Source organism: Ascidia mentula, chromosome 7, assembly GCF_947561715.1.
Source record: "Ascidia mentula chromosome 7, kaAscMent1.1, whole genome shotgun sequence".
NCBI classification, from domain to species: Eukaryota; Metazoa; Chordata; class Ascidiacea; order Phlebobranchia; family Ascidiidae; genus Ascidia; species Ascidia mentula.
Window position 1 is genome coordinate 7,466,573 of NC_138572.1, and position 23,313 is coordinate 7,489,885.

The window sequence follows — 23,313 nt, forward strand, 5'->3', positions numbered from 1 at the left end:
AAAGGGACGAGAAACGTTTCTCGCGAAATTAATTGATTTTCCAGTGAAGGCAGCGACAGCGTGCGTGAAGGTTGACGGCCGGACTGTGGTCAAAGTGTTTGCGTAAGCTGTAGACGAGAAGGTCTTTGTCGCTTTTAATAAAAATGGTGATGTTTCCAAGTCTCTACAGAAAGGGTAATTTTATTTCTACTAAATCGCGGTGATCGTTTTACAGTCGTGTCTTGTGCAGGAGGTAGCGCTCGGTGACTGGGTCGACACTAAGCAAACGGTCCAACGATATTATTGATACATTTTGGCGGTTAAAAAACAGTAACGTTGCAAAATTATTCGTTCAGTTGCTACGTTAATCTAATGCACATAGCGTAAAATGGTGGTGTCAAAGCATCATATAATGACCGAAAAAGTTGAAATTATTTTTTATATGGTAGATCCCATACTTATCATACAGATTTTTGTACTAAAGGTCATAGTTTCATACAGGAAAAATGATGGAACCAGTTGCAGCTGGCACTGCAGATAGTTCTGAAACCGTAACACCACCCCCACAGCCACAAGTAATAGAGAAGCCAAATGAAGACCAACAAGATCAAGAAAGCCAAACATCTGTGTGGAATTGGATAAAATCCGCCTCCAACAATCAGTTTGTGCAGAAAGTCATGGAACGCACAAAAACCGGGGTTGATCGGATGATAACGACCCTTGACCCTGGAATGACCCCTTACATTAGGGAAGGTGGTGACATCAACATTGTTGTGGCATCAGACAAAGAAGTAAAGTGGGGTGCAGTACGAGATGCTTTTCAGAAAACATTCGGTGCAGCTACAGTGACGGGCTTGCCTGCCCAACCTAAAATTGCACCGCAACCGGTTGGGTACTCTGCAGGTCTCAAAGGGGCCAAAGAACGGATTTCATGTCTTCGAAAAACATCTGCTGTCTCTGAAAAACAAGTCTGTGTTGCTGTGGAGAATTTTATTGTGGAACAATTGACAGACCAGTGGTTTGATGTTGGCTGCATACTGTTACAAGATCCAGAACATGGAATCAACATTGAATTGTTCACGATGGCTGTTCCTGTAGATAACGAAGTGGTGGCAGAGTCCCAAAGTTCGACGCCTGACACTTATGATCTAAGATGGTCTGGATTGGCTGTGACTGTTGGTGAGGTAATTCAAAAGAAACTGCCCTGGGTGAAACCATCTGACTGGCACCGGGCCTTAACTGGAACATCCCGCAGAGATATCATTTACTCAACTGCCTTGTGCCTGGCCGAGCTGTACAAGAGGCGACTGCCTCACAAAAGTATCGAGCAAGATATTTGAGAAAAATGCTTAAGTTTACCATATTGTTTACAAAGAGAAGCTTAAAATTTCTGTGGTTCCTTTTTTTAAATGTATTTTGGTGGCTTAGTACATACATCTGTATTGCTTAATATAATGACATTGCCGTACACACATTGTGCAATTTAAATGCAAGTTTTGCTCCCCGTTAGCAGTATGGGTCGCTGTATGTTGGTGGTAGTGTGCAAGTTGCACTGTGTTTTCAGTGCCTTGTTGGTGTAGTGGACATTTTGCACCACCTGTCATCAAAAGATATATATCACAATGAATTTGTGCCATTTTTGTTATATACCTGCTACACTTCTTGTTTGGTTAACTTAAAAAGTTGAAGAATTTGGCACATTTTGAAATGACATTCCTTTGGTGCTTGTCTGTTGGTTGTCTCTTGTACACAATTAAACATGTTCTGTATGTTGATATAAATGTTCAAACTGTCATTTAGTTCAAACTTTACCGTGCAATTTAGGATTGCTCAACCACTTTAGGACCTGGAAACACAAAACCTGTTATTTGAATTAAGTCATGGATCAACGGATTATAGAAGTGCAGGGTTCCAACACTGCTTTCTACAAGGTTTGTGACTTTAATATCAAATTCTATGTGAATAAGTTTTGGTTAATGGAGAAACTGATGATGCCGTTTTAGGCGAAATATATTTTTCTCTTAATAAATCCATCTGAGCTGTTTAAAGATTGCTGTGTTGGGATTTTAATACATTATTATAGCTCTACGAGTAACTTAAAATAGAAACGCATATTTACACATCTGTAAATAGTATAATTTATAACAAAACAATCTTGCACAAATGTTTTTATTTTTGTTTTAGGCTTTCCTTACTGATGTATTACCTGATGGAGTGACTGTAACATTTGAAAACAAGTACGTAACTTTTTATTGGAGTTTTTTTTTATTAAAAGTGTTCTATTTAACCTTGTTCAAATATTGTTTAAAAGGTTGTAGTAGTGTTGTTTGTAATATTATTGTGTTTTTGTGAATTAATGTAAATCTATTTGATGCCAGCAGTATACAACTGTATCCAATCATATTTTGTTTATTATAGCTGGCAGGCGGAACGACAAATCAGTCTAAATGAAGCTCGATTTGCTCCTACTCCAGAGGAATCTGATATTGGTGAAGATGACCTTGTTGAAGGACAAGAAATAGAGGTCAGGTTTTTTTTATCTTTAATATTAACAGGTTAACTTTTGTTTCTTTAAAGTGTTGAACCAGCTTACTACTATGGATATTTTCCTAAATGGTATAGTTTATAATATTTAACTTATTCTGTGACAAAATTTAATTAAATTCTGGAATGTATTATCTGTAATCTACACATACATTGTCCTATTATGAACCAGGCCTATCTAATGATCAAAGTACAATAACCTAAAATGTGTTGTTGTAATAACGGTTGTATCGAACTCATTCCATCCAGCCAAAATTCATTAGGCTTCACAGACAAGTCCATGTTTATTTTGGAAACAACATTATGGTGCCATTATGCAACAGCTAATTGTGTCGCATCAAAATTTGACTAGACTGATGCTTATCACTTTGCTTTGACCTAATCAGAGCAAATGAGACAGTTGCTTTACATTACACAGCTGTTTGAGTCCAGCTGTTTTTACTGGTGCTGTTAATGTATTTGTTTTGTGTAAAAGGGTAGATACCCTATTTTATTTCTACACCCAGTATAGAAAGCACGACAAAACTTACAAACTATACATTAATATACAAATGTTAAAAGATTTTTGCTGTACATGGCACACCCCTTATCTAAAATATTATTTTTATTCATGGCTTGATCATTGGTTTTAAAGTGCATAATTAAGGTACTTCCTTGGTTACTGCCATTGTCAGCTTGGGTAGACTGTAGTTGATTCAGACGCTCAGTCATCAGACACAAATATATTAACAGGTTGATTCAAGTTTTTCCCTGGAGGTTTCTCTAATCAGCAACTGTTGCGCATTTAACCTGACTTTATACTTTAAAACCCTGTGCTTACAGACAAAATCCCCTAATTAACATGCTGTGATTTTTACTTTGTTGCATATATGCCAAAATAATAACTTTCATAAACAAGCTAAATACAGTTTACATTACACTTATCAAACAATATACAATACTAAAAATAAAAAAGTATGGGGCCTTTTCCGAATTAAATATAACATTGGAGAACTCCAACACTCCAAAAGCAATTTTTACATAAAAAGCTCACAATGTGTTGTGTGTATTATGTTTCTGTAGTAGCACTAAAATTAAACATTTATTTGATCTTCAGGTCCACACAAGAGCCAATGAATTGGAGCCATGTGGTTGGTGGTTGGCGAAGGTAAAAATGAGCAAGGGGGAATTTCATGTTATTGAGTATCAGTCGTGTAAGCCCAAGCACACGGAGATCGTGACAAGGGATCGCTTGCGAAAAGTTAACACCCTTCCATTGCTCAGCACAAATCCTATTTTGAAAGTGTCCCTTCCTGTACCTGAAGATCTTCAGGACTTGTAAGTAACAACTGTCATCTAATTTTTCTGTTTAGGTTGAACATTTGTGAACTAAGCATGGCAACTTATGATACAAGCAGAGAATTTTTTTTTATAGTTGAGCAAAAATACCTAGATTAAGACTCATTATTTACCTTTCATAGGATATTTTTCGTATTTTGTATTACAAATTCTTCTAAAATTGTTGATATCAATCAATCTTTGCTATAAAATTTGCCAAATTTCTTTCGTACAGCTGTGCCAAGTACATCGACGCACATAAGGAATTCGAGAAAAGCATTGGAGCAATTTTAGTTCGGTATCATGCAGAACGAAAGTCACTTGAAGTTATGGTATCAAGCGAATCGGCAAAAAATCGTGCCACTATTGTATCTGATCTACACTTTAGGAGTCTGCGTACCAAGCTTTCTATGTTGCAAAAAGTCGAAGAGGCAGCAAAACAACTTGAAGTAAGAGTTTTGTCAATCTTTTTTATGTTGGTTTACTTAATTAACCGTAAATGTGCATTCTGAATGAAAATTGCCTTATTTTACTGCCAAGAGACAAAATTTTTATTTGTTTCTTTGTGTATTTGTTCATGAATGATTAAACGCATCTACTGTTGATGTTTTGACAAAACATATCAACTGTTAGGGGAAATTAAGTGTCTGTAGCCTAGATGTGCTAGATTAAAAATATTTAAATCATTGGGTATATCTTATGAAATATTTATCAAGTTGACAGCACAACTTTTTCATAATATCTTTCCCAATTTCTTGTGCGCCAAACACCATGAAAATGATGAAACTTCACCCACCTGTCTGCAGAAGTTAAATACCTTTATAACTTAATACAAAGGTGTCACAGCAGCGAGCTTCCTCCTGCACTGAGCAGTTCCACGTCGCAGATGACTTAATAGGTCTTTCTATTGGGACAAACGGGTCCAATATCATCGCAGCCCGCCATGTTCCTGGGGTGATCGACATTATATTGGACGAGGAAACACACAACTTCACTGTGTATGGGGATACCAAAGAAGCTGTGATGAAAGCCAGGGAAATCCTTGAATTTATGGAATCGGAAGTCCTCGTTCCAAGACCTTTTGTTGGTAAAGCATTAGTTTGGACCCTTTATTAATGTTTTTCTATTTTTTGAATGGTGGGTAGTTGGGAAAAAGAGTCTCTGGGATTTGTGAAACTGACTTTTTTCCACATTACACAATTTTTTGAAACTTATATAAAACAAGCAGTATAGAAACAAGTATTAAAATGGCTAAAATCAGTCAGCTTTCTTCACCAAGACTAATATATTTTGCTAAAATAAGCAACGTCAGTGGATAAAAAAAACAACACCAAAAAAGTTTAAAATTAGAAAAGGGTAACTGCACCCCACGCCCTGTACAAAGTTGAAAAAAAATCATATAAAAATAAACCACTTTTTTCCGGACAAATCTGAGTGAAATCTGAAAAATCAAGCTCCCGGTAAGTGACTGATCCAAGAATGCCTGGGTTGTGAAGCCTGTAAACCTCATGATCTTGATACCATAGCTGTGGTCGCCAAGCAAGGACCTGCGCAGTTACGCGTTCGTGCCATTGCACGAAACATTACTATATAAATAAATGTTTGTTATGCTTAAAGGCAAAGTGATTGGAAAGAAGGGTGTAACCATCCAAGAAATGATCGACAAGTCGGGAGTCCTGCGCGTTCGTGTGATTGGAGATGATGAAAACGACCCAGGACACCGTAACGACGGTTTGGTTCCGTTCAGATTCGTCGGCACCAAGGAAAGTATCCGAAACGCGCAAGCCCTCTTGGACTACCACGTAGCTTACCTGAAGGTATGGACAGTGTTACGTACTGTTTTTTTACGATGTACTGTTTTTACGTTTTTTTACGATGCCATTGCTTTCATGTGAAGTATGTCATACAGAAATAACGTTACGCAGCTGCGACATGTCTTTTAAAGCGACTTTAAGGCACATTAATTATTCTTACTTTTGGAATCAGTAATAGGTATTTGCACCCTTTGACATGCCACGAATCACTTTGTAATCTTTGTTGGGCCGTTGAGTCTGGTTTACCACCAAAAGCAAGACTTTAAGTTTATGTGTTGTTTGTAAAGCCAACGAATCGACGATTGATAGTACCACAAAGTAGAAATATGTTTGCCTGCTATCAACTAACACAGTGTCATAATCACCAGCTACAATAATGAGAAAAATAAGATTTTATGTCGAAACAGTGTGTTGGCATCTCTCAGAATTATCTGTACAATAGGACCTCGACCATCTGAGATTGGAACAAATCAACCTCAACCAAAAAATCAGGCAACTGGGAAGCGGTTCCCATGGACCCGGTCAGCCACCACGTGGTGAGGAAGGCCTGCCACCTCGTGCTGACGAGCAGCGTAGATATCCTCGGTCTAACAGACGATACAACGACGACAGAAGAAACCGTTCGGACCGTGGTAAGAGAATAAATTTCCAATTCTTTTACTACTTAACTATTATCATGTTATGCGGTAACCTGAAAGCTTGTAAAGTACAAACAAATTTGCAAACTGCTTTCAAACGGGTAAAGGGGTTCATTTTCCTTGTTCTGGCGTTGTCGCGTTAAATAAATGTATTTTTTTGCTTTGTTGTATTTCCCATTACCACAAGGCTACTTTCATATCAACTCACTCAGGCATAAAATAGTCATTATTATAAAGCCACGGAATTTTGATGATCAATTTTTTTTATCACGGAGAACTTTGACACATATTCCGTTGGTTACATCAAACCAGCATCAATTTTATAATGAAAATACTAACCCGTCATTTATTATAAGGAGACGACAATAGGCCTTATTAAAAGCAACGTCCATCGTCCACATTCTTAACCCTTTGTTCTTGCGCAGAAGGCGGAACCGCGTCGGAACTTTCAAACGTTTCCGACACTGGATCAGAGACGGGCGACTCTATGGCTGAGGGAAAGCCCCTGACACGAAGGTAAGGTATCGCCCAGTGCCACGTGGTTTGCGCGGTGATGCGTGACGCCGACGGTTGCGCTTTAAATCGAACAACTGACGCTCTGCCTTGGTCTATGGCAAATTAATGATTACCTTCCGGATGCTGTATCTGCTCCGCCCTATGTACTTAAAAAATCTGAACACGAAACGATCATTATCCTGGTTATTTGAAGCCTATTTGTATATTTTTACCAGCTTTTTCTGCCAAAATACGTCAAGAAATCGATATTTATTGTTGACACAATTAGTTTTGTAGTAGGTAGTATGTTAGTTCAAAAGTGTGCCTTGCGTTTCTAGAGAGTACGGACCTGGAGCTGACCCACGCTTCAACCGTGGTCGAGGGGGTTACAGAGGCCGCGGGAGCTACCGAGGTGGAGGAAGGGGGAATAACCATATGAGCTACCAGGAAAGGAACCAACCAAATATGAAAAATTCAAGTAAGTTCCAAAATTTACTAAAATAATAAGGCTTTTCGACATGATATTGCATTGCTTTAAGAGATGGCATCACAGCCTATAGGTCATACGACTTTTTTTGGGAAATATTACCGTTGGCATTTGCATGATGTGCTGTTAGCTTTCTGATGCTTTTCATGGTTTGAAAATATGCATACAGCGAAAGGGTTCGACTATTATTGGGGAACACAGACACAGTACATGGGTGTAAATTAATAAACCAGGACAAACATGTCCCTTGTTTAAGCCAAACGTTTCCACATATTTCTTCTCCAGATTTTGGATTTGATTTCAGGCTTATAAGTTATAATACTTAGGTAGCAGTCCAAGTGCAACAAAACATGCCTATTGTAATTTATTTTCCATCCATTGTTAATTGAATTTCAGCATCTTGTGCAGTCTAATGAATAATTTAAGTAGCGTGTCAGCGATTCAAGGGCAAAACCATATTTTATAGCATTTTGTTGACATAATTTCCTTACACAGTACTTTCAGACCCCAATAGAAATCCTTACGACTTGCTGTCCAATGATGAAGAGACAGGATCCCACGACGATCCACCACAGGGCGCCACCAACGGACGGTTTGATAAAGGAGATAGACCGCACGGTGGCGAAGGTGAGTCCCACTGTTAAATTATTGCGCATTATGAATTCAACAGCGATTTTTTTTGTTTGTTCAAGTGTTCAATTCTTAAGCGTTAACTTGAAGAGAATTGCCGGTGCGGTGCTAACAATTTGCTGACTATCGTTATGTAATCGACATACGTTTCCAAACGCAACTTTTTGCATAAATTTCTGTTCTTACCTTTGTATATGATGCCGATTTCTCTACAAACGACATCGTGTTTTTGACAGGCGGTTACCGTGGCAACAGAGGGAAACGAGGCCGTGGTCGTGGAGGCGGATATCACAACACACCACAAAATCAGAATGGGGAACTGCCAAGTAAGCCCTTGTATTTGATTGTTCACTTGTGCCTGCCAATGCATATGCATGTGATGAGATGTAGCATTAAAGTTATACTCAGTGCTGCCGTCGACCTTGCACCTAAAACAAGGACGGCTGGAAAAAAATGTGGTTTTCCTTTAAGTTGTTGCATATATTGAGCATAGTATTATGGTTACATAAATTCGTGCGACCTTTTTTTGTATCTTCCGGTAAAGGATGTCACAAAAAAGGACATTTGTTGGGCTTAGAGCTAAGAGACAGATTTTCCTTTTGATGTAGTTGCTCAGTTACAAGGAATTTTGGTATTCTTTCTACAACTTTTTCCAGTGTGCGCCTGACCCATGAATACCAAACATTATAACTTGACTCACGTACAACCGTCACTTGCTTCTCTAACTTTTTCCCCTTCAAACTGCTTTCTACTTCCACTTCTCTGCTTTTCGTTCCTCCCAGATCTCGACGCTGATTTTCCTCCGATATCTGACTGGGCCGAATCTGTCGAGTCATCACTGCATGACGTCACCGGTATGTCGCAAAACGCATAAAAATCACGCTGCTTTGACCTGTCCTGTAACAGTATGGCTGACCAAATGAGTCTTTTGATATTGTGTGGTTCATAGTTTTGTGTTTTCATGTTGATGTTTTTCATTTTGCAGACAAAGGACAGCAAAAAACTGGAAAAAAGCCAGTTACTGAGAACGGACGCACACAGGTGTGTTATCATACATTAGACAATATCATACTTTCAAACCTTAAATATAGGCCAATTGTCTTCTTATAACGCAGTAATATTACATGCAATGGCATGATAGGCAGGATCACCCCACTGCGCAGGTCCTTGCTTGGCGATCACAGCTAACGTATCGCGATCATGAGATTTGCAGGCTTGGCAGCCCAGGCAATGCACCAGCCACTTTTTACCTGACAAGTCGGGGAAAGATTTGAAAAACCTGGGCTGCCAAGCCTGTAAACCTCATAGTTGTCTTCTTATATTTATTGTTTCGATCACGGCACTTGAAACGTAAATAAGTTTTATTTTGTAATTTCTCCTACGCAATTTCTTTGCATTTGATTACTAAGACAACGTTAATGTCAACTAAAAACTCGTGTTACAACACAACCTCAAATATTTCACAGAACGGCGAAAAAAAGCCACCGCAAGACGACGCCAAAGAGCAGCGACCTCCGCGCAAGACCGGGCCGATCAACCCGAACAGCAAGAAGCCGGCTGAAGTGAACGGCGTTGCTTGAATTCGCCGAATCGGGGCTTTCTCTGACGTCATAATGTATTTACGAACATTTGACCTGATTTTCTTTGTCACAATTCGTTTCTTCAGTGATTCACGGCCCGTTTTGGTCGCCGACGCGAAACGAGTACGAGATCGTCACTGTGGTATCGCCACACACCAAATGCCTGTGCTATTATTGCCTTAAACGCGCACACATGTTAAATACGTACAATAACAAGGCAATAATCTGCACTTGGGAGCAGATTTTTTGATTAACAAATGTACAGGGCATATGTAGTCTATTTATGAGCGTCATTCTATAGAGCTTGTCGTTGCTTAGCGTAGTGGGTCGTTCTGTTTGAGCTTTGTTTTTGACATTTGCATGAAACGTTGACGCGTCTGCATGTGCCTGTGGCAGCCTCTCACCCTCCCGCTTTCACTTCAAACCAACGTCTGTCAACAAAACGCGATTTCCTTTTTTTCCATACCATCCTCTGTCCGCAAAAAACGCAGAAAATAACGCTATACATCTACGCACTATTGTTTAAGTCCCCGGTTGTTTCACTAAGAAACTTTACAACAGCAAACGTACGCTTTTGTCCCCACCCGCAGCACCTAACCATGTTGATCCGTCGTCCCACCGGCACCCGCGTTTTCATGGCAACGTGACCCCAGCGCAGCTGAAGAGGGGTGGGATTCCCCGAAACCGCGTCCTGTCCATGGGTCACCGCCCCCTTGGGTAAATTCAATCCAATAAAAAGTTTAAAACCCGGCTTCAATCTTCACCGATCAAGTGTGTAGTAATCCCTGACATGGTATTATTCTAGGGAAACCAACGCGTGCATTAAAACTGTGAGCGAATAGCAATGAATTAGCCATGCGTGCCGTTTAGCTTGTTACATAAACACCCATATACGCGGCCCGTAAAAAGCAGCGTTTTCTGACCATGCTGATTGGCTATAATACTAAAATGCACATGCTTCCACTACTTGTATCCTTCACAACTAAATAGTCATAGGGTTAAACTGTAAGCATATAATGGTGCTCAAACACCTAATGCGTTTTAGTCATAAACGTGTTTGAATGGAAATCACTGTGCACGTGTGAATATGGTCATCACCGTTGTGTCGATACACCCAAACCCTAAACGCCGAAAACAGAAAGTTCCCGTACAGTCTTCACGTATATAGAGCCACGTTGTGAAGCATTAGTCATAGTAATTAATGTGTTTGGAAGTACGGTGCATTTTCTGTGGATCCTATGGATAAAACGTATTATTATTATCAGTAGCTGTGGCCGTGTTACTGAAACTACACTATCCATTGTTACTCCCTTACAATTGTTCGTGTTCTGCTGGTTCGTTTTTCCCGTTTTGCTTCTGTGCATGTCTTGCAAATACAAATTAAAATGCAAACATTAGGTTTGATTATGTTGGTGGTCGTGCACACGTTCATTCAAAGTTCACTTTTTCAGTCAGTTGGGCATGCTGATCTGCTTATCACAAGCATAGCTAGACTGACAAGGCAATTGTCAATATTGTGTGATAAATATACTTGACAGTAACAGCGGGACTGGTGCAGACAGAGCCGATTAAGGCCGTTTTGACAAAATCATGCCCCGCAATTTACCATGAAGGCCTCCCCAAATAAAACAAATGAATCCATATCAGGTGAAATACATGACCGCCCCCGCAATGATTTTCTAATAGCGCCATGCGTTTGTAAGGACCGCCTTGCTGGCTAGTGGATTAAGCCTTTCCGACCCAATTTTTCGGACCCCCTTTTCAGTCTCTAAATTTGTGGTTTTGGTCACGGTAAATCCGTGCCATGCTTTGGTGAGCTTGGTGAATTTGCGAGTTCATCCTGACTGTGCATTTTTTGTTACCTGATACAATTTAAGAAAGGGCGGACAACCTATACCTTTCAACTGGGCTTTGTACAAGACCAGACGCTGATAACATTGTATTGTCGGCCACATTATGCTCGTGTACCTTAAAACAATGTAATTTTGTCTCAAGGTCTTACGAAGTGAGAGTTTTTACGACACTTTTATTGCAACGACTAATGAAAAATACAAGTTTCAGTGATATATGTAAACTCTTATGTATCTTAAGTAACTGCTGTTTATTCTGACAATAGCTGATTATTTAAGTAGGATTAAAGAACTGTTATGATGGACAAGGTGCCAAAGCGAATAAGCGCCAGTGGAAGCTGGGTTAACTGCGATGTGAAACTGCAAGACAAGACAGTAGTTGTAACTGGAGCAAATACTGGAATTGGTTTATGGACGGCCGTTGATCTTGCAAGACGTGGAGCCAAAGTTATTATCGCGTGTAGGAATGCTCAGAGGGCCGAACGTGCAAAAGTGCAGGTAAAAGTATTGCAAAAGGATACATGTGCCCAATTATGGGAATAAACTATTTTTTTAACGAAAATCCAGTAAAAAAGTCGTTGTTACGCTTGTCTTTAATAACTTGGTAACTTTTCTAGATAATTGAAGAGTCAGGATGTCGTGAAGAAATGGTTGTTGTAAAAATTCTTGATCTCTCGTCATTTTCCTCAATCCGAAAATTTGCTGAGGATATAAATACAACTGAAGAGAGACTGGATATATTGATCAACAATGCAGGTACTTTGTAATACGCGTAAGTCACAATATGTTTATCCTCTGATGGAAAATACTGTTCAAGTGATAACCAAGGCGATCCATGTGTTTAGGAGTGTTCATGTGTCCAGAAAGCAGAACAGAAGACGGTTTTGAAACACAGTTTGGTGTCAACCATCTGGGACACTTTCTTTTAACCAACTTGCTCTTGGACCTGATTAAGGTTGTGTATATAAATAAACATGGATCCTATAATATGAATTTTGTGAGCTGCACACAGATGGCCACTGTTTCGAACTATAAGATCTTATCAGTTTTTTTGTGTGGCAGATTGTAGGCTGTTAACACTGTTAATACGCTACATGTGGCGATGCTTTACAAACGTTCTTTGTATAATCAAAATATTCTGTTTTTAGAGAAGCGCACCAAGTCGTATTGTAGTTGTATCTTCTATTGGCGAAAAATAAGGCACAATGAAATTTGACGACCTAAATATGGAAAAGGATTACGATCCTTGGAAAGCATATTGTCAGAGCAAACTGGCCAACGTGCTGTTTAGCCGACATTTAGCAAAACAACTGGAAGGTGTAGTTTTTTAACTTAATCCAAGTCTTTTAAAACCCCTTTAACCCTTTTGTTATTTTGACCTTCAAGGATCTGGGGTGACAGTAAACAGTCTGCATCCCGGTGCAGTGAAAACAGAAATTGGTCGTCATATTGACGCACCCGGTGGGCCGTGTATGTGGAAATGTATATTATGTTGTATGAACATTTCGTGTATGGGTTGGCTGATGGGATTGAAAACAGCAGTTCACGGAGCACAGACTACCATTTATTGTGCTGTTGCCCCAGAACTAGAAGGAGTGACTGGAAGATATTTCAGGTAAGAAACTTTATGATAACGCATTTTTAAGATATCTCATAAATGTTTCGGTTTCATGTTATGCTGTGGTTGTGTGGTTATAACTTATTTCTTCTAAGATCGCGAAAAGAAAACGATTTTGGTGAGACTTTGTGAACGTACTTTTACGTTTCAGTGACTGTCATGTTGAAATCGAGTCAAGAGGGGCACGCAATGACGCAGACGCAGAGAAGTTATGGAACGTCAGTTTGGGACTGACAAAACTTAATTAGGAGTTTGAACAGACAAAAAAGGACAATTGAGTGTCTTCAACAAATAAAATAGTATCTTTCCGATGTATTTTATTTTACACTATTCTGCAACTTCGATTTTTGTCACCGCTATTTTATTGCATATTTTTTAGTAGTCACTGTTTCCTAGAATGAGAGTTAGAACAATCAATAAAGTTTCAATAAAAGTTTTTAGTGCGCTGAGTGGATAGTTGTGCTCTCATTGGGTGTTACGTAAATTGAAAGTGAGTCGACGAACATACGACCTTCTCGGTTCTCGTACAAACACATATTTTGGTTTTGTGGCCTATTGTATCAAATCATTTTGGAAAATATTATTGGAAAATGTTGTCAATGAAATAAAGTAAATCGGATTAACCCTAAATTTGAGAGCATTAAAAGGGTTACTAAAATTTATCCTGGATAAATTCTCAGAAATTACGTCCCCGCACTCACTTGCATGTATTTGCAATCTTGTTTCTTAATGAAAGTGTGGTATTCGTAAAATAGATATTTACAAAGTATTTCCAAAAACTGCGGATAAAACATGCCGCGATCATATTCAAGGTCAAGATCAAGAAGCCCACAACGCGATCGCAGGCGTGATAAGCAAGAATATTATGGAAGGTAAAGGCTGTAATATGGATTTGTTAATTTGTATAAACATACTACTATACTATAGGCTATTTGTGTGCTCTAGCAGGCCATTCATTATACACATTGCATTTACACAAAAGAAACAATATTGCATAACTACTTTAGATATATGACTTGAAAAAATACCTTTCTCTGCAACCTAGTTTAAAGCCCTTTACTGTTGTCGCAATTAGCAAAAAAAAATTGTTCCGTCTTTTTGAGAAGAAATAATGACTACACACCACATCACAATGGCCATTATGACCTCGATGAAAAAAGATCATCCCACCATGACAGAAAATGGCAACACAAAAGAAGAAATGACGACCAGGAGGAAGCGTTTAATGAATAGTGAATATATTGATATAGTTTTTATTGTTATGCATTGTCATAAGAGCGGTCTGCAATGGTCTTAACCATATATAGATACATATCAGATTAGATACCTTCTTTTATTTTACAAAAAAATCATTTTAACTGAAATAATCTTTCAAAAATTTAAACTAGTAGATCATGACTTTTAACAATAGTAATGGAATTATTTATTACAACAAAGTGATTGATTTTAAATCTCAGAAATGTTAAAAGTTTGTAAACAGTAGAACATGTTTTAGTCGCAGAGAGGAAAGAATTCAAATAAGTGAGCAGGGGGTCCCTTTAGTGTGGGCCTCATCACCATCAGAACCCGATTCTGAGTAAGTTTTTTTTTTGCAGATACTGAGTTTGTAAAATTAGGTGCTGGAAACTCTTGTTTTATTGGCATTGGGCATTGAGCTCATGGTATAGAGCATAATTGCATTGTATTGTATACAACTTTGTTCAATTTAAAAAAAATCAATTCAATTTAATATTTGGGAATGGCTTGGCAAGTAATTTGACAAAAATATGCCCCCGCCAGGTATTTCATTGGTAATTTTTAGTCTACATGTCCATGAACTACAACTTGAATCTATTTGTGAATAGTTTGACAATTGATTTTTGAAAAAATATGTATACCTGGATTGGATATCGTTAATTCAGTGAAACTAATTCTATTTTCATAATTTAGGTCAGACGAGGAGTTAGGGTTTCACAAACACAAGCAAACTAAAACACTCACCAAAAAGGTGGATTCGAAAGGTTTGTAATACACAAAACAACTTCTACTACTGTTACTTTAGTACTGAAGTTATGTTGGTGGACCATTGTTAATTTGTAGTGTTGGAAACATGTTAATTATCAAATAATATTCTTTATGCCACTTGGTGACAGGCTTATACTTGTGTTTATCAGACAAAAAGTCAACTAAAAGAAAGCACAAGAAGACAGGTTCCTCTGATGAGGTAAATAAACATGTTTCCTGTGGTGAAGTCTTTAGATTTTTTAAAAAATTTGTTGGATTTTAGCCCTTGCTTAGCTATATATATATAAATAATATATACAGTTGATATTCAATTTTACTTTTTAATTTGCTTATTATGAGATTTCGATTGAAGTTTTCATTGAGATTAAACTCTTACTTTTCAGTCTTCGCCAGAGTCATCAAGTGAGAAAGCAAGAAAAAAGAAAAAGAAGAAAAAGGAGAGCAAAAAGAAAAAGGGGAGGTAGTTACGAACCAATTTACCTTTTTTGTTTTTAAACCAAAACATGTAATCTCAAAACCACAGCAGCTCGAAGAAGAACAAAAAGAACAAAAGGAAAAAGACGAGACAGAGCAGCTCCTCATCCCAAGAAAGTGACATTGAAAATAATGAAGAAATTTGGGAAGAAAAGACTGTGAAAGCAGTGAAGAAACCAGATACAGGTGTAGTTTAAGGCATATTTCCACATTATCTTGCATTAGAATGCTTTGCCTGCTGTAGTGCGGCATGTAATGACATGGCCTTTTTATATATATATATATTAAAAATTGCCAATATAATTTTTTTTAACAAAATTTTTGTGCTTTTTAGGAGATCTTGAAGCTGAGTTTGACTCGGACGACTCTGATTCATCTGTAAAACTTACAAAACTTATCCAACACCAAACTGTCATTGGCCCAATGCCACCAGATCTTGACGGTTCCGGCAATAAACCACTTAAGTAAGTCAACAAGCACTGTTTTGAAAGAAATTAAAGTGCCAGAATTTTTAGTTTTCTAACAAAATACTCCCAAAATTTTTGATTGAGTATTTACATTTATGATAAAAAAAACAACCATTTTCCCTTTTAAATGCTGGCATACCTAAAATTTCAATATGAAATGTGAAGTTTCAATCTGTGTCACACAAAACAAGGCGTTGGAAAATATACGCCTTTAGAGGAAATGTTAATTGCTGGCATGAAAGCCCTAATCAACATCTCTTTTTCCACAGCTATGGACACGCTCTTTTGCCCGGCGAAGGTGCTGCGATGGCCGCCTACGTCGAAGACGGCAAGCGGATACCACGCAGAGGAGAGATCGGTCTTACAAGCAACGAAATATCCCAGTTCGAAGACCAAGGCTTTGTCATGAGTGGAAGTCGGCATCGTCGTATGGAGGCTGTGCGTTTGAGGAAAGAAAACCAGATATACAGCGCTGACGAAAAGCGCGCTTTGGCCTCGTTTAATAAGCTTGAACGCGACAAACGGGAAACCCGTATATTATCTTCCTTCAAGGAAATGGTGAGCGCCAAACTAGCGTCTAAATAGATTGAGCTCCGTTACTGTCAAATGATTGATGAAACTTCCGCTGGAGGGCAGTATGGAAAGTGGTGACGCAAGTATTTGGATGTTTGGGAGCGAAACCGAGATATTTGCATTTTTGTGACCAGTTGTCTGCCCCTGGATCTTTTAATCGTACATTTACACGTTTGTATTATATTTTTCGTATTAAAACCTTTTTTGATGAATTCAAGATGATTAAAACAAGCGAAATTGTTTTCTATTGTGACTGGAGCTATTTTTTATGTGAAAGGTTTTTCCAAACCATCCAGGAATCGTGCGCTTCGAAAAACCATGGTTATAGAAATCCTGGTTATACGAGCTTGTAACATGCTTTAAGTACACAAGATAAGGCCTTGGCCGAACAGGCTTGAAACTTGTTACGCGTGCTGCATTGGGACCTCCACTGATGTTCTTGCTTCCCCAACTACATAAAATATGCGATACAAGAAAATGATTCTTGGCGTATTTGTGATATTTTATACTGGTAACTCCTTTGAAGTAAGCGTGTATGCATCTGCCCGTAGGTCACACTGTTTTGACCTAGTATGCAGGTCACTCATTTCTGTTGATATTTCAATAAAATGTAAAGCATCAATGAATATAAATCGTATCCACTTTCAGTTGTACTCATTTTGGTTTCATGTAGACGACAAACCTGTCATTACCAAATGTGTATTTAGATTTCGCACGCAGCGAAAAGAACGGAAAGGATATGAATAGCGTTCTGTTTAGGCAAAATTTGTGCAGTAATCAATATTCAACTTTGTTGTGGCAAAGTGAACGCAATATGCTTTAAAACATCGTGCTATATGGAATACACCCTTTTCTCAGTCTCAATCTTGTCTACACTGCATCTATCACAACGCAAAAAATATGCAGCAATGAACTTTATTTATAATTATTCTTAGTTTAGATATGCAATTGTATGGTATATACATTCGAGTATATGAAGATGTACGTTGGAATGCAGGAGAACGAAAAGAGAAAATTAGCATGCGTGTACTGCACTGAAAGCACCATCGCACTCCGGATCTGCAACGGAAAACATGCTCTTTTATTGCTTTAAAGTTATTTCGAAGTAATTGGTAGTACTTTAAGGTACAGTAACACTGCAGATATAGGTACACACAGGTTACCATTTTGTATTGCAGTCAGACAATACATTCTGCATAACAACGGCATAATATGTTAACCTATGTGGGACCAGAAACATGAAAATAAATGGTGTTAGTTGTGTCACTTGTAGTCGGACAATGCGTCACTGTTTGCCCGAACGCCATATATAGGTCTCGTTCGCACCCTCTTGGTTACCACAAAATAGGTTAAAAACAACCTATCACTTTTATTGCAGTTAAACCCCAGAGTCTTGGCAAAGCAATTTGGAACATTAAATGAAAACAAGTCGGTCGACATATTGCAAAATAACACTTGGTTGCGACTATTTATTCAGTTGCTGTCGTTGAATGATCAGTTTAACGCACTTTCATCAGTTTAACGCTTAACTCTTACCTTTTAGACAGGCTTGGGCATCTTTCACGCAGTTGGCACATGGACATAGCAAGTGGTGAATGCAGTCAACTGCATCGGTTATTCCAGGACATAGTTTGGCACGACGTGTTTTTTTCGCTTCTAAACAAGCCAAAAGCACAGCAAACATTACACGTCGCAATGCGCATACAAATGTTTTTGTGCTGTCCACTTACGTCGACCCAACTTGCGGTTCCCAAGCAAAGATATGATTTTAACATAATTGCTGCAGTGAACACTGCACGCGCTTTTGCACTCTGAGCCCTGGTAAGATTCAAGGACACAAGGTCTCACTATAGAGAAAACAGTGTATTTTATCGTAAATAAGAGTTTGACCATATTGACAATTTACTGCTGATAACAATTATAGGCACAGAGCCACAAACTTTGGCATCCAAGTCAATCAAGTTCTTGTAGGAAAAACACTACACTGCAGGTATGTAAGTTATGTCAATTCAAATCTTATTTTCGGCCAAGATACATGTGACGTCACGTATACTTTTACTAATTCTACTTTTCACATCCAAGAATTAGGTTCCAACAGAACAGTATTATTTTTTTTTGCATAAATTTATGGGCAATTGGACAACCAGCAGATTTATCAATCGCGCGATTTTCCACTTACATGCATGGACGTGATGGTCTCCTGAGCCTTCAGCAATAGCACAAAAAGCCAAGGCCAGCATGCAAACCACCAGGAAAGACTTCATCGTTCGGTAATCTTTGGAGTACAAATATATTAACGCACTACTTATCCTGCAATAAAATTATCTTGTAATTTTTTGTGATAAAATGCAGGCCGAATGCTGAATTCTCTCCCAAGAAAAGTCTGCCTGTCTTCGGTAATATATTTAGCTGCTTAACATATACCTATACACCATAATGGTATTCAGGAGGGTTGCACCTTTGTTTTGCAACAAAATACAATATGCAAAAAGTTTTCGAACCGCTTGTCAAAAAGCTGATGCTTGCTTAGATTTAACAGCAATCGCTGTCATTCAAATTTACCATGAGTCTACTGTGAAATCAAAGCTACACAGCTTTTACTAAACAAATCGGAACAGAACTACCAAAATTTTGCTCTGATTCCAAAATACCCTTTAATTTTAATCGTAAAATTTGCGCAAAAAAAGTACTTTGACTTTAATACCAGCGTATAGATGCATATGTGCCTCGGCAAATTTGAAAACACAAATGTCCTGTACATGCGTCTGCTGCATTGCATTATATACAGAACCCACCATGGGAAGTGAAAAAGGGAATCGCGTTTTCTACTTGGAAGGCATGACTGGATTTTCCTTTCTGTTATTCTTTGTACCTGCTTACTTCATAAGACTGCTTGTTACGTCACTTTCTGGGACGTTGATTGTTTTATTCTGCATGCGATCTATTCAAACAATCCGGCACGAGGTCAACGTACGCACGATTACAGTCATACGGGGATAATAGAAAATAGAGTCAATCGTTTTCTGCACTTTTAGTTGCAAGGATGAATTGTTTCGAAGGCTGATAGACACATATCACCTGAAATGTAGTTTTTAAATAAAGCTTAACGGGTTAATGGAATTTAAACAAGGGCATATGTAGCATACAAAGCGTTGTAAAAATTGGAACCAACACAAAATAATGATTGCAATGTTATTAACACGTTAATCTCTGACTCATGAATGATCGATTTATAGGCAAGGGTTAATATTTCTGTGGGGTTGGTTCATTCTTTGTGTTTCCTTGTTTACAGCATAGAATGTGTACCCGTTATAAAATCTTGGTGCAGTGTTTGTATATATCACCGGCACACCGAATTTTTTTGCATTAATTGGCCCAAGTAAATATTTCGAACTATATTGTATTTCGCCTTTTGCGACATATCGAGATTTGGATAAATTAGAAATGTGTTTCTGTGAGGTGGATTTTAAAGAAAAAAGTCAAACCAACCGCAACAGACCTATTCACCCATTTCGTGCGTCTTACCGATTTTGGGACAGGTGGTACTTTTCATGCAAGTTGCACACAAACACAATCTCTTATGGATGCAGGCTTTCATTCCTCCGGCAGACTCACTAGGACATAACTTCTGTGCGCACGCTTGTTGCTCTGTTTCAGAAAACAATGTTATGCTAGGAACACTGTTAACGGATTTACTCATAATTCTGAAAATAAAGATGCTTGCCTATATTGTTTATAGCATTGACATGTTTTATTTATTTAAAACGTTTTGGTAAAAACTTATGCCATCATCAGTTAAAAAGGACGCGGTTGGTAAATGCTTTCAACAGTATAGGCCAGTCTCTCCATTCTCAGAATGTTATGTTAGTTCGTGAGATGCAGAAACGAAACAATGTGTACAACTGTACGGCTAACTGATCGTCATTGACATATGGTTCGTACAGAAATGTTAATTCGGTTTTGTATTTGATGTTTATTGAGAGCTGTGATTGGTCCAGACCTTTACGTCCTCCACGTGATTGCTTGGCGCAGCGTATCACGCTCATAATAGCGGCACAGTCGTTTCCGCACTCTCTCGCACATGCTTCGTTTTGATAAGCTTTGGCAACGCAACTTCCAACTGCACAGGAAAGGAATTAAGCAATTTGTCTCCACGAATAATTTACAAAGTTGAAAAGAAGTCATGTCAAATCATTGCTTTTTACATAAAATGCTACAACTGGTAAAACTGGCATGCACAACAACAAAACCTTCGTTAACTTAGGTGTAAATTCATACTTTGTCGTACGTACAAGTATACAAAATATCAGTGTAAGTTAAGATTTATTCGCCAGGGGTTACGTCGCTTACGTTTGTAGTGTCATGTCACAAACGCATAAATTAAGTAATACCTCAAACCTTTATGCTTTAAAGTAGCCTATTACCTAACTTGAAACAAAGAATGTGTTGCAAGTACAAACTTACTTATTTTTTCGTGGCCTGGAGGTTTTCCTGAAGTGGCGGCGACCAAGAGCATGAAAGAAGTAAGAACAAACGCGACGTTCATGATGGAATTAAAAGTCTTGATGGAATTTCGCTGTTGCTAGAAAACTGTAAATGCAAAAGATCGTTTACCCTAATACTAAAGTACACACACACACATGCTCGCCCCAAGCTTTTGGCTTTCAAATTAAATAACAGGGATTTGATTAAAGCTATTATAAACGGAACTAAAACTGACAAAACTGTTCCTTTGTCTATCTGAATGCAGTTTAAAATGTTTTTAAACATATAAACACCGCCCTTTAACCAACGAAAACGGTTGCATCTCTTCAATTAATTGCTTATATACTGTTGTTTTGGTCAAAACGAAAAAAGTCTTATGTACGTTGACACACTAAAAGTGGGTCATCAATTAAAGACAAGGACCCGGACCGTTTCCCCCATTTTAAACCCTAATAGAAGGAAAACGTTTACAAAACGATTAATTATTGCTGACAGTGCGCTACATACGCTTGGTAATCCGAGTTAGTTTTGCATTGCGATGCAACTTATGTCAGCATTTGATAAACGGCCATGGCGACATTTTGCATATTCTGAGTGAGTTAGAAAAATTATGAAACGATTTTACATTTTATCTCTCTTTGTGTCCAAAAGATCCAACCTTCAAATATCACCGCCTATTAGCGGCATTGTCGCAACCTTTTCCATTTCACATTGCAAGGTTTGTGTAACACTGTTAAAATGTGTTGGTGACGAAGTGTTTGTAAATGCAGTGTGGTTGGTTTTACATCAACATTCACACAGTATATGCAGACGTTCCATACACAGGCTGCGGTTTTTTAAATGTCGGAAGACACAGCTGCGAGCTTTGCGTGATAGGAAGTACGTGGAGATTTTGCAGATTGCAAAAAGTCATACTTGCTCCACAGAACCGATTGGAGCCTCTTTACCCATTCAAGTGCGGTCTTGCGGTTACTGTTGAATTGGCCAAAGACCTCCATATCGATGATCAGTAATTCGAATTTGGATTCAATGTATTTCCGGTTGTGCAGTGCATTCGTTTGGTACCGATTCTGTATGCAGCAAAAAGTGGAAACCGACTGGGTTCGCAGGTCATTGGCACCGCTTCCTTGAATTGGTCGTGGAACGACATGGTGTTTACTTGTTTTTACGATGTTACGCAAGACTTGCTTGTTTTTTACGACGTTGCGCAAGACTTGCTTGTTTTTTACGACGTTGCGCAAGACTATACTGGCGATGCTCTTTGCAGCAACGCATAGACAACTTTGCTTGAACGAGCTCAGTAAAGAGTCGTGTTAAAAAGTATAACTTACGAACCAATTTTCACAAATCTCCACAATACAAAGCGTAGTTTTGTTTTTACATTTTGCGTAGTTTTGTTAATTAAGTTCTGTTACATAGCGGTTTGTGTCCTATCAAGCAACCATTTATGAAACCTCTTTTGGCATAAATACGTTTACAATGGCTACGGTATACTAATCAGGTTTTCGAGTCAGTGTGCCAGTTGCAGTTACCCCGCCCTATGATATATATGTACTTTTATATGCTTAACAAGCTAAGAATACGTCACCAGCAGAAACTCGTGTACGACATGTGGAAGTACACCAGACTGTATGGTTCCTTCTAGTACAAGTTCTTGTAAGCATAGACCTACATCTTGTTTTTGACATTATTACACCAGGCTTTATTTTTAACCGACACAAAGCATAGGTCTGTGTCCCATTAGTTTTAGGTAAGTCAACAATGTTAGTATTCATGACGCTGCGGGTGTCCCAGATTGACCTGTTTGTCTTAAGATTTAGGTCAAACATCAACTCAAAGTCAATGGGTCAAGTGGAACCCTGGTTGCGATGAACTTTCCGTTTTGTCGGGCAGCTCAAAATAGACCAATAACTTAAGTCTCGCCGGATGGCAGACGAAACGTTGGTTTTCAATAAACACTTTCGAAACTTTAAGTGCCAGAAGAGCAATTCCTACAAATTACTATGCCTGGTAGCATAAATAGCACTACGCCAATCACTTTGTTGTGTTAACAGTGATTCCCAATTTTTCAGTGACGCATTCCTAACATAATGTTACAACGACACAAAGAAAACCATATTTTTAGAGATTTGGTGAAAATTTTCTGGCATTGATAAGTTTTTTATTAGTGCAACACTGAAAGGTCTCACAGTTTATCGTTTGAAGCAAAATTGGCCTTCAATCAAAAGCTTTCGCCGCGACAAAACAATAAAACGACGCTCCAAGACATTGCGACGAACCATTCTGGAACCTCAGTGTTTGTCATTCAAGTTTCGTCGTGGTTAGTGTTTAAGTACAACTAGGAAAAAAAATACAGAG

General features: G+C 38.4%; 4 protein-coding genes and 1 pseudogene across 9 annotated transcripts; 4 read left to right on the forward strand and 1 right to left on the reverse strand.

The window, feature by feature from the left end:
* The first annotated feature begins 466 nt into the window (after nt 1-466).
* LOC145909120 (protein PRRC1-like) lies at nt 467-1,334 on the forward strand. Its single transcript, XM_082996435.1, has one exon. It carries the CDS (start codon nt 486-488, stop codon nt 1,317-1,319), a length of 834 nt encoding a protein of 277 aa, XP_082852561.1. The 5' UTR covers nt 467-485; the 3' UTR covers nt 1,320-1,334.
* A 417-nt stretch (nt 1,335-1,751) lies between these two features.
* LOC145909117 (RNA-binding protein FXR1-like) lies at nt 1,752-10,881 on the forward strand. Of its 3 annotated transcripts, none has more exons than XM_082996428.1 (15): nt 1,752-1,910; nt 2,164-2,216; nt 2,398-2,503; nt 3,620-3,840; nt 4,076-4,289; nt 4,678-4,927; nt 5,458-5,657; nt 6,097-6,286; nt 6,718-6,808; nt 7,126-7,265; nt 7,770-7,901; nt 8,141-8,230; nt 8,687-8,758; nt 8,890-8,945; nt 9,371-10,881. In XM_082996428.1, the coding sequence occupies exons 1-15, from the start codon at nt 1,860-1,862 to the stop codon at nt 9,482-9,484; spliced, it is 1,980 nt and encodes a 659-aa protein (XP_082852554.1). In that variant the 5' UTR covers nt 1,752-1,859; the 3' UTR covers nt 9,485-10,881. The 3 variants fall into 3 exon arrangements, with proteins under 3 accessions (XP_082852554.1, XP_082852556.1, XP_082852555.1); XM_082996429.1 differs by having other exon boundaries at nt 1,806-1,910; nt 7,779-7,901; XM_082996430.1 differs by lacking the exon at nt 8,687-8,758.
* A 753-nt stretch (nt 10,882-11,634) lies between these two features.
* LOC145909119 (retinol dehydrogenase 14-like) lies at nt 11,635-13,224 on the forward strand (annotated as a pseudogene). Its single transcript, XR_014403104.1, has 6 exons — nt 11,635-11,832; nt 11,952-12,090; nt 12,180-12,289; nt 12,483-12,651; nt 12,721-12,949; nt 13,104-13,224. The product of XR_014403104.1 is annotated as a retinol dehydrogenase 14-like (transcript).
* A 318-nt stretch (nt 13,225-13,542) lies between these two features.
* On the forward strand, nt 13,543-17,111 carry LOC145909118 (uncharacterized). 3 transcript variants are annotated; one of them, XM_082996434.1, is made up of 9 exons: nt 13,543-13,824; nt 14,056-14,184; nt 14,448-14,528; nt 14,882-14,952; nt 15,106-15,155; nt 15,340-15,416; nt 15,483-15,616; nt 15,765-15,894; nt 16,167-17,111. In XM_082996434.1, the coding sequence occupies exons 1-9, from the start codon at nt 13,745-13,747 to the stop codon at nt 16,480-16,482; spliced, it is 1,068 nt and encodes a 355-aa protein (XP_082852560.1). In that variant the 5' UTR covers nt 13,543-13,744; the 3' UTR covers nt 16,483-17,111. The 3 variants fall into 3 exon arrangements, with proteins under 3 accessions (XP_082852560.1, XP_082852557.1, XP_082852559.1); XM_082996431.1 differs by having other exon boundaries at nt 13,545-13,824; nt 15,480-15,616; XM_082996433.1 differs by having other exon boundaries at nt 13,545-13,824; nt 14,059-14,184; nt 15,480-15,616.
* Nucleotides 17,112-17,371: 260 nt separating this feature from the next.
* LOC145909121 (uncharacterized) lies at nt 17,372-18,776 on the reverse strand. Its single transcript, XM_082996436.1, has 4 exons — nt 18,650-18,776; nt 18,201-18,317; nt 18,007-18,126; nt 17,372-17,529 (listed from the first exon to the last, which is right to left on the reverse strand). The coding sequence occupies exons 1-4, from the start codon at nt 18,732-18,734 to the stop codon at nt 17,486-17,488; spliced, it is 366 nt and encodes a 121-aa protein (XP_082852562.1). The 5' UTR covers nt 18,735-18,776; the 3' UTR covers nt 17,372-17,485.
* Between the last annotated feature and the right edge of the window lie 4,537 nt (nt 18,777-23,313).

Coding starts and splice junctions, on each gene's coding strand:
- LOC145909120 (XM_082996435.1), top strand. CDS start 486: ATGATGGAACCAGTTGCAGCTGGCACTGCAGATAGTTCTGAAACCGTA.
- LOC145909117 (XM_082996428.1), top strand. CDS start 1,860: ATGGATCAACGGATTATAGAAGTGCAGGGTTCCAACACTGCTTTCTAC. Junction 2,217..2,397: donor ACTGTAACATTTGAAAACAA/GTACGTAACTTT, acceptor TGTTTATTATAG/CTGGCAGGCGGAACGACAAA. Junction 7,266..7,769: donor ACCAAATATGAAAAATTCAA/GTAAGTTCCAAA, acceptor TTCCTTACACAG/TACTTTCAGACCCCAATAGA.
- LOC145909118 (XM_082996431.1), top strand. CDS start 13,745: ATGCCGCGATCATATTCAAGGTCAAGATCAAGAAGCCCACAACGCGAT. Junction 14,953..15,105: donor CAAAAAGGTGGATTCGAAAG/GTTTGTAATACA, acceptor TGTGTTTATCAG/ACAAAAAGTCAACTAAAAGA. Junction 15,417..15,479: donor AGCAAAAAGAAAAAGGGGAG/GTAGTTACGAAC, acceptor TCAAAACCACAG/CAGCTCGAAGAAGAACAAAA.
- LOC145909121 (XM_082996436.1), bottom strand. CDS start 18,734: ATGAAGTCTTTCCTGGTGGTTTGCATGCTGGCCTTGGCTTTTTGTGCT. Junction 18,127..18,200: donor GAACCGCAAGTTGGGTCGAC/GTAAGTGGACAG, acceptor TGGCTTGTTTAG/AAGCGAAAAAAACACGTCGT. Junction 17,530..18,006: donor TGCCCAAGCCTGTCTAAAAG/GTAAGAGTTAAG, acceptor TTTCCGTTGCAG/ATCCGGAGTGCGATGGTGCT.